Here is an 8,997-nt window from a genome sequence, read left to right as displayed (position 1 = left end):
TATACTTTCCGTGGCGATACTCTATTTCAACAAACTTACTTTGGTGGCGCCAAACTGTTATCGCATCATGAAATTTTTTGTGGCACCAAGCTATTACAACAATATAAAGTGCTCCGTTGCAACATCCTAGTGCAACAAAACAGATAGGCGTAGCGAATGAGATATAACGCAACACTATATCTTTAGTGGTGCTAGCATGTGGCAACCGAAAGTGGGTTGTGGTAATAGTCTATTGCAACCGTAAAAAAAATACAGGCTTTCGATTACAATATTCAAAACCATACGTATAATATGCAGATTCATAAAATTCATAATTCTCGTAGCAAATATCCATCAAATAAAACTCAAATGTAATTTAGCCATCCTAATTAACTTCGAAGACTAAACTGCCCGTGATCTAGAGTCCAATCCAGCTAGTTCTTTGGATCCTGCAATCAAGAAATAAAAAAAGTTCTAGTTAATTAGTCGAACATAACATACGTCATACAATTATTCCAGCCCCATTGTTAAAAACTATCGCCAGTTTAGCTGGACTAATATTGTGTCAGCAAGCATGTAACTAAGGGATCAGAACAACAATACAAGTGTAAATGTCTAAAGCATAACCACAAGTACATCGATAAATGACAAGTGAACATGCAGCCACACGAGGTTGTGTTTTTGTAGCAAAATTCCTAATCTCGGGCTGGCCTGCATGAGAGCTTTTGTTCTGTTTGAGGATACCAACCAACCAACCAGGCTGAGAAGCAGCAAACCTGCTATTGGAAATTGGAATACAGGATTGTACATGCATAGCAAGCAAGAAACAAGTAGCAAAAACTGGAGCAACAACCTTCACCATCCTACGAACTGGACACCATGCACTACGTTGATGAAGGATCCATATATAGTGCAGGCTGGGTGAGTAACTTTTACTTACTAGGAGTAGGCACCATTTACTATGACCCAGGTCACGAACAATAATTACACTGACGGGTACCCTGCAACCCTGCACCCTAACCATAAACACAACAGCCTTTCTCCACCAAATTCAGTAATGGCTGGACAATGTCTACTGTATTAATGTTGCGTATTCACTCACTTTCCTAAGTATTGCCAGAGTGTCCAGTTAAGCACTATATTAAGTGTGAATCGCATGGCAGCAATCATCGGTCAGGATAACATCCTCGCGTAGCACCATGTCCCAAAAATCCGCGTCCTTACATCTACTAAAAGCTTCTTTTTTGACAAAAAAAAAACATTGGTTTAACTTAACAGTGTCGGGCTGAATCACCCAAAGCATAGGCAGCCACAAGGGCTGGTACATCGGCCTCCCACTCCAAATAGTGGTTAGGTTCTAACATCCTACCAAGACTAGCAAGCTCATGAGAGTTTGCCGAGCGACGACATACATTTATTTCATAATAAGAAAACCATAATTTGAGCGGCTACTTGGTATCCTCAATAACAGCAGCATGGGCTGACAAGTCAACCTTATTGATATTAAGTGCTTCCATCAGGAGTTGCGAGTCCGTTTAAAAAACGACTCTCACGACCCCCATATCAGCGGCAAGAGATACTGCATGGGACATTGCAGTGGACTCATCAGCGAAGGCATTACGCGCATGCTCATGACATCCTGCTCATGCATACAGAATGGTGCCATTGTCTGATCGTACATCTACTAAAAGCTTCTGCTATTGATTTAAGTTAAGACTAGATGTATAGTTTCAGTTAAGTTCATGTCCCTAGCTAGCACATATTCCTTTTTCGTTTAAGTTGTGACTCAATGCAGCAACACATGGTAAAAGAGAAGAAGCAGCTAGCTAACTATGAAGACCAATGACGTATAAAATGCAGGTAAACATGAAGAGAAAGCAAAGGTTGTGACTTACCATTGCTTTAAACATTCGAGAATGCCTTGCTGCAGCTTGTATGAGCGCATTTGAAGAAATAGCAGTTGGCCTTGAACCTGGAGTCTTATTAGGACTAGATCTCTGTAAAAGAATATTTTGCAAGTTTGGATTACTATTTTCTTTGTCAACCCTCTTCGTAGGCACCTGCAAATAGAAGTGCACTTTTAGCAATGCAAGTAAGCAACATAAATCTTCACAAGGTCGGAAGCATATGACTGTAATCACCTGTTGGGTTCCCATCTGTTGGCTCAATTCTATAAACTTTGCCATCATGTTTCTTTCAAATTCCAGTCTTGATGTTCGCTCCTCTTGCAACAATCTTTCCCTTTCAGCACACTCTTCTTTTAACCTCTCCTCAAGTTGTTCTCTCTCAGCACGCTCCAAGTTAATCCTCTCTTGTGTGTTTGCACGTTCAGCTTGTAGTTGATCTTCTAATTCGTTGACCTGCTGGCTGAGCTGAGAGTTTCGCTCCTGGGTGGCTGCTGTAGCACGAGCTTGCTCTTCGATCTGGATACGAAACCTTTCAGAACCAGTTGAAGTTTTGGCCATGTATCCGTACCCACGAGGCTGCGATGACTTGCATTGCAGAGTGTCTTTGTAAGCGGTCTGGAAAATACTGTTTTTCTGCTCACTTGAAAGTGGACCTTCAGTTTCAGTTTCTTTGATTTTAACCTCTTGAAGTGCTTTGTCCTAAAAATGGAAGGAACAATTATAGGTGCAGCATCAATATTGACATTATAAAAGATTAAACAAGAATAACACGGTCCAATGCATGAATAATCGCATCTGATGATGAAACATGCCGAATGCACATCATTGACTAACTATAGAATAACCAAAAGTCAGTGTACTCACGTAAACTTTCTGGGAATCTGTGTTAGACCATGTTCCATCGTTCGTTTGGGTGAGTTCCCACAGAGCAATACAATCTGGCTCTTCTCCAGTTTCCAAGTTTCTCTGCAAGTAATATACCAATGAGATGCTTGAGACATGACACCATATTTAGCAGCGAGGCATACATATTTAGTTGGACTCATACCTTCTCAAAACTAACTTGCGAGTAAGATTTTGATCCGATTATGTGTTTTGTCTTCTGTTTCTTACGGTTATTGGCGTTCTTTTGGCTGCGATCCTATCAATTCATTGAAACCAAATATAAGCAGTGAGACTAGCCGTTTCATCTTCACACATAATAGACAAACTGTGATCTTAGAGATAACCGGAAATTTTGAATCAGTGCCAAAGTACTCAATCATCCATTCCCACTCTTCTGGTTGCAAATCTTCCGGCAGATTAGCCAATCTAGCTGCATCTGTTTTGTATGCCTTGTAAGTGGAGCTTAGAGTTGATCGCCAGCCTCTATATTGCTCTTTCGCAATTTTGAGAACTTTTTCTTCTGTTTCTGGTGTATCTTCCAAGTCCCATCTGTCCTGTAAAGCATACAACAAGTAAATATACATAAGCAGTGCATTATCGATGGTAAAATAAGATAACACATGTGAAAAAGATTGTACGCACTATCATGTCTGCAATAATGAGTCGATGAATGGTAGGGTGAATGTCCGACCACGTCCTCACTCCAATGAGTGGTAACTTTCTTTTCATTACGACTACCACGTCATCCTTGAACGAACGATAGTTCATTCCTACTGTACCACCCAATTTTTCAGAGAATGTAATATTTAGCTTTGCAGATCCATTGGCAAAACGCTTCTTAGATGCTTTAAAACCTTTTAGAACACCTCGCCCTTTCTTCTTCTGTCCACCAGCTTCTACAGTCCAAATCATACAAGAAAAATTGTATTACTCGGTATTAGATTGTAAGAAATGATGACACAAATGTAAACGAAAGCAAGTACCATCCTGTAGTAGTGCACGGTTGTGGCGAGCATGGGATGGCCATTCAGCAAGGGAACACATGTCATTAGCAGACACTAGAGTGTCAGATTGTTCTGGAGTTCCTGTAAAAGATTTAGTAGTCACCAGGAAATAACATAGACGTGTACTTGCAGCCCTTGATTGATGAACTGAATGTTCTATGGGAGGATGGTGCTGAGACATATGATGCTGCAACTAAAAAAAATTTCCAGATGTATGCATGCTTGTTGTGGACCATCAATGACTACCCAGCTTACGCAATGCTGAGTGGTTGGAGCACAAAAGGCAAGCTAGCATGCCCGTATTGCCACAAATATACAGATTTTTTATGGCTCAAGTACGGTCGAAAGCATTGCTACATGGGACACCGACGTTTTCTACCCAGGACCCACAAATGGCGTCGAAACAAGTGTTTGTTCAACAACAAGGCAGATAATAGAGAAGCTCCAGTGGCACTCACAGGTGAACAAGTTGTGCAGGAACTTGATAGCATTCAACATGCACCATTTGGACGGTCAAATAAGAGAAAGCGTCCGGAAAGTAATTGCTGGCATAATTGGCGGAAGAAAAGTGTATTTTTCCAGCTCCCATATTGGAAGCACTTGCTCGTTAGGCACAATTTGGATGTTATGCACATTGAGAAGAACATTTGTGACAGCATTCTGGGGACTTTGCTTGAGCTGGATAAGAAATCAAAGGATGGTGTGAAGGCTCGTCTTGATTTACAGGACCTGAAAATTAGGAAGGACCAGCATCCAAAGCCTGGTAAGCATAAGTATGACATAAAGAAAGGTTGCTATACTTTAAAAAAGGAAGAAAAGATAATGCTCCTCAAGTTTCTGCAGAGCATTAAGATGCCTGATGGCTATGCTTCACACATTAAGCGATGTGTAGTCCTCGATCAGTGCAAGATTAGCGGACTCAAAACTCATGACTGTCATGTTATATTTCAGAAACTTCTTCCTATTGCATTGCGCAAGCTTTTGCCAGAGAATGTTGTTAACCCATTGCTTCAGTTGAGTAAATTCTTTTCTGATTTATGCTCCAAGGAGTTAAGGGATGAAGATTTGGAGAGGTTGAGCAAAACAATTCCAGAAACTCTATGTCAGCTTGAGATGATCTTTCCACCAGCATTCTTTGATATTATGATGCATCTCCCAATTCATCTTGCTGAAGAGGCCCGATTGGGAGGGCCTGTCTTGTACAGATGGATGTATCCAATTGAGCGATACTTGCGTACGCTCAAAGGATATGTACGTAACAAGACTCAACCAGAAGGTTCTATTGCAGAGGGGTACATACTTGAAGAGTGCATGACTTTTTGTAGTCGATTCGTTGATGGAATGCCTACCAAGCTAAGTCAGTCCGAACGTCATGAACACGGAGGTACAGATCAACCACCAACAGGGATTAGCATAATGAGTACAGTTGATTACTCCAAGAAAGGTTTTGTTTGTGAATCATTGTCTTTGGCTGAGATTAATCAAATGAGGCATTTCATAATAACAAACTGTGAGGAAACCGCGCCATGGATTGAGTAAGGATACTTATGTATTTATTTCACATCATGATATGCTTTAATACTTTCCTGTTCAACTAACAATCATTTCTCCTTGAAGTGAACATCTTGAGGAGCTCACAAGGAACAATTCTCCTAATCCTAAAAAGCAGCACAAGGAAGAGTTTGTTGGTTGGTTTGAGAGACGGGTAATTTTCTTTCGCATTTTCACTAATGTTCCTTGTAATAACGTACCAACGCTGTACAATACAGTCACACATATTCTGTTCCATGAAACAGATCACAGAACTCCACAATGATGGGAAGGTCAGCAATCTTATTTATGCACTAGCTAAAGGACCTGATCACCTAGCTCGGGTATACAATCGTACAGTTCTGAATGGATATTTCTTTCGGAATTCCTATATAGAGCAGGACTTGAGTACCCAGAATAGTGGCGTCATAGTCAAGGGCGATGCAAACACAGGCAATATTGATTATTACGGGGTGATCAAGAAAATCATATTTCTTGACTTTCCTCCTGATAAGGAGGTTGTTCTATTCCAGTGTGACTGGTTTGATGTGCCTCCTGCCAACAGAACTGAGAGTAAGGGGTATAAGAAGGACAAATATGGAATTATTGACCTTGACACTACTCTACACCAATTCCAGGGAGACCCTTACATTCTAGGCCTCCAAGCTCAACAGGTTTTCTATGTGAGAGATGTGAAGAACCCTAATTGGGCATCTGTTATTAAAATGAATCCACGCAATTTGTTTGCTCCTTCTGTTTTAAATAGTGTAGGCCTTGATGAAGCTGTTGAAGCCGATGAAGGTGGTGAGGCAGATGTACTGGATGTTGTCGATGCAGAAATTACAGTGCCAAAAATTACAGTACCTGAAGAGATCACTAGTTGCTGCAGAAATGATGACGAAGGATCCAGCATTGATGTTTCAGTCATAGAAAATATAAAACCTATTGAGTTTGAAGATTTCCAATTCGAATCTGATGATGATACGGATGATGATGAGGCTTACGTAAATGATGGCCATGTTGCTCCTTTGGGACAAGAAGAATTGGATGATGACCAGGGGTTCTTTGTATAGTTTTTAATCTCTTGGTAAGGTGCTTTTCACATGTGTAAGCCATGAGTATAAGTTCCTGAACTGTTATGATGGTTACCTGCGAGAAATATCTCTCCTGAAGTTTAATCTGATATGAAACAGGTTGAAACAAGGCATGCCTGCATAGTGTCATATGTTGTGGCAAATGGGAACAAGAGCTAGTGCCCAACACTAACAATTTGGTGATGAAGAGAAGAGAAGAGTAGTTGATGTTCTTTTAGTGTTGTTGCTATTTTCCTTTTGACAGTGATGCTATGTACACACTGTTGCTATGAACTTATGGTCTTTTAGTGTTGTTGCCATTTTCACTACTTTGCCTTGAACTTATGGTCTTTTGTGTGAACAATCTATACAAGTATAGCTGCTGAAACTTATGTGCTACCATTTTAAAACATTTGTTATATATCTCGCTGAGATGGTTTGTTATATCCTACTAAAATCTTGTGTCATATGTCCTTGTATATATCTTGATGTAGTGTTGTTGATCTGGTGATGAATTCTTGCTGAAAATTAGTCTGGGATACAGCTGTTATGCTGCTCAATTGGTGGCTGAAGAGCTGTTCAAATGAAGCCTGGGAGCGTTTAAAAATAGCTAGTATGCAGCCTTGCACAATTTCTGTACTTAACACATAATTTTATATTGAATCTCCTTTTTTAGTAACAGCACACATAAATACATCACATCAAGCAAGATACAGAAAAATTAGGAAGAGAATGTGTGGTGCTCAGTTCTCACGACTCACCTTTGTGAGAAGGGCACTGAGCTTGCCGTCTTTCGGGTGTCGAGCACGACCTTGCTACCGGAGGAGATCAGTAGGGTGAGTGGAGGAGACCCTGGCGGTGCAAGAAACCCTAAAGTGAAGGGCGTCCACAAGTGTGCAACGCTTTGCACGCGCGTAAGCGAGCATTCCTCCAAGTTGTGGTACCACCGATGTCCACTTTGCAAGATATGTGACTAAAATGCAACTTAGGTGCAAGTTGTGGTACCTAATGTGTTAATACCTCTGTAAACTAGTACGCCCCTTTAATCAGATCCTGCAAAAAAGTATAATAAATAAAGGAAAAAATTGGGAGCACGGTAGAGAATATCGTTGCAATATTCTGCTCCTTTTTGGCAACACTAGAGGATTGTTGCATTATGTTGTACGTATTACCATGGATGCTCAATTTGTCACAATATGTAATAGTTATTGCAACGCAATGAAGGTGAGGCAAAAAGTCACCCTATTACAACCAATACATGCTTTGTTGCAATATTATCTGTGACTAGCACCACATGTCAGAGGTGTTGCAATAGTATCTATGTACTTTGTTGCAATACCTAGCCGTTATTGCAACAAGATGACCAATTCACGCAACGGGACAGGACTGTCGCAATATCACTACCATATTACAACAACGATGCAGCTTGTGGCAATACATGGCTTCTATTGCAACAAAACGAGTACTTAGCGCGATGAAACGAAATTGTGGCAATATGTAGATCCTATTACCATGAACTGGAATTTTGTGGTAATATAGCATTTTATTGCAACAAAATATAGTTGTAGTAATAATTTTTGTTGCAATAGACCAGAATCCTTGTAGTGATCAGCACGTGATTGCCAAGCGTTCATAACGTCTTGGTTCTCTGGGATTGGTGCTTCACCTAGCGGTGCTTCTAGGACATAATCTTTCTTGGCTGCTATGAGGATGATCCTCAGGTTCTGGACCCAGTCTGTATAGTTGCTGCCATCATCTTTCAGCTTGGTTTTCTCTAGGAACGCGTTGAAGTTGAGGACAACGTGGGCCATTTGATCTACAAGACATATTGCAAAGATTTTAGACTAAGTTCATGATAATTAAGTTCATATAATCAAATTATTCAATGAACTCCCACTCAGATAGACATCCCTCTAGTTATCTAAGTGCAACATGATCCGAGTTAACTAGGCCGTGTCCGATCATCACGTGAGACAGACTAGTCAAGATCGGTGAACATCTCCATGTTGATCGTATCTTCTATACGACTCATGCTCGACCTTTCGGTCCTCCGTGTTCCGAGGCCATGTCTGTACATGCTAGGCTCGTCAAGTCAACCTAAGTGTATTGCGTGTGTTCCGAGGCCATGTCTGTACATGCTAGGCTCGTCAACACCCGTTGTATGCGAACGTTAGAATCTATCACACCCGATCATCACGTGGTGCTTCGAAACAACGAACCTTCGCAACGGTGCACAGTTAGGGTGAACACTTACTTGAAATTATTATAAGGGATCATCTTACTTACTACCGTCGTTCTAAGAAAATAAGATGCAAAACATGATAAACATCACATGCAATCAAATAGACATGATATGGCCAATATCATTTTGCTCCTTTGATCTCCATCTTCGGGGCACCATGATCATCTTCGTCACCGGCATGACACCATGATCTCCATCATCATGATCTCCATCATTGTGTCTTCATGAAGTTGTCACGCCAACGATTACTTCTACTTCTACGGCTAACACGTTTAGCAATAAAGTAAAGTAATTTACATGGCGTTATTCAATGACACGCAGGTCATACAAAATAATAAAGACAACTCCTATGGCTCCTGCCGGTTGTCATACTCATC

General features: G+C 40.8%; 1 protein-coding gene and 1 long non-coding RNA gene across 2 annotated transcripts; one reads left to right on the top strand and one right to left on the bottom strand.

The window, feature by feature from the left end:
- Positions 1-1,257: 1,257 nt before the first annotated feature.
- On the bottom strand, positions 1,258-4,070 carry LOC109783484 (uncharacterized). Its single transcript, XM_073495597.1, has 9 exons — positions 4,031-4,070; positions 3,755-3,856; positions 3,414-3,667; positions 3,116-3,325; positions 2,935-3,027; positions 2,751-2,852; positions 2,121-2,585; positions 1,875-2,039; positions 1,258-1,558 (listed from the first exon to the last, which is right to left on the bottom strand). Exons 1-9 carry the CDS (start codon positions 4,068-4,070, stop codon positions 1,529-1,531), a joined length of 1,461 nt encoding a protein of 486 aa, XP_073351698.1. The 3' UTR covers positions 1,258-1,528.
- A 2,198-nt stretch (positions 4,071-6,268) lies between these two features.
- Positions 6,269-6,760, top strand: LOC141021052 (uncharacterized). Its single transcript, XR_012181061.1, has 2 exons — positions 6,269-6,392; positions 6,499-6,760. It is a non-coding gene; the product is annotated as an uncharacterized lncRNA (long non-coding RNA).
- The last annotated feature ends 2,237 nt before the right edge of the window (positions 6,761-8,997 follow it).

The sequence above is a fragment of the Aegilops tauschii genome, chromosome 3 (genome assembly GCF_002575655.3).
Source record: "Aegilops tauschii subsp. strangulata cultivar AL8/78 chromosome 3, Aet v6.0, whole genome shotgun sequence".
In the NCBI taxonomy this organism is placed as follows: Eukaryota; Viridiplantae; Streptophyta; class Magnoliopsida; order Poales; family Poaceae; genus Aegilops; species Aegilops tauschii.
The sequence above is the reverse complement of the archived record's forward strand: the minus strand, read 5'-3'. Positions and strand labels throughout refer to the sequence as shown.

Bases quoted from the DNA above. Each gene is read 5' to 3' on its own strand.
- LOC109783484 (XM_073495597.1), bottom strand. From the start codon at position 4,070: ATGCTAGCTTGCCTTTTGTGCTCCAACCACTCAGCATTGC. The intron at 3,857-4,030 runs GTAAGCTGGGTA...AATCTTTTACAG, and splicing joins CTCCAACCACTCAGCATTGC to GAACTCCAGAACAATCTGAC. The intron at 2,586-2,750 runs GTGAGTACACTG...TTCCATTTTTAG, and splicing joins CAGATTCCCAGAAAGTTTAC to GACAAAGCACTTCAAGAGGT.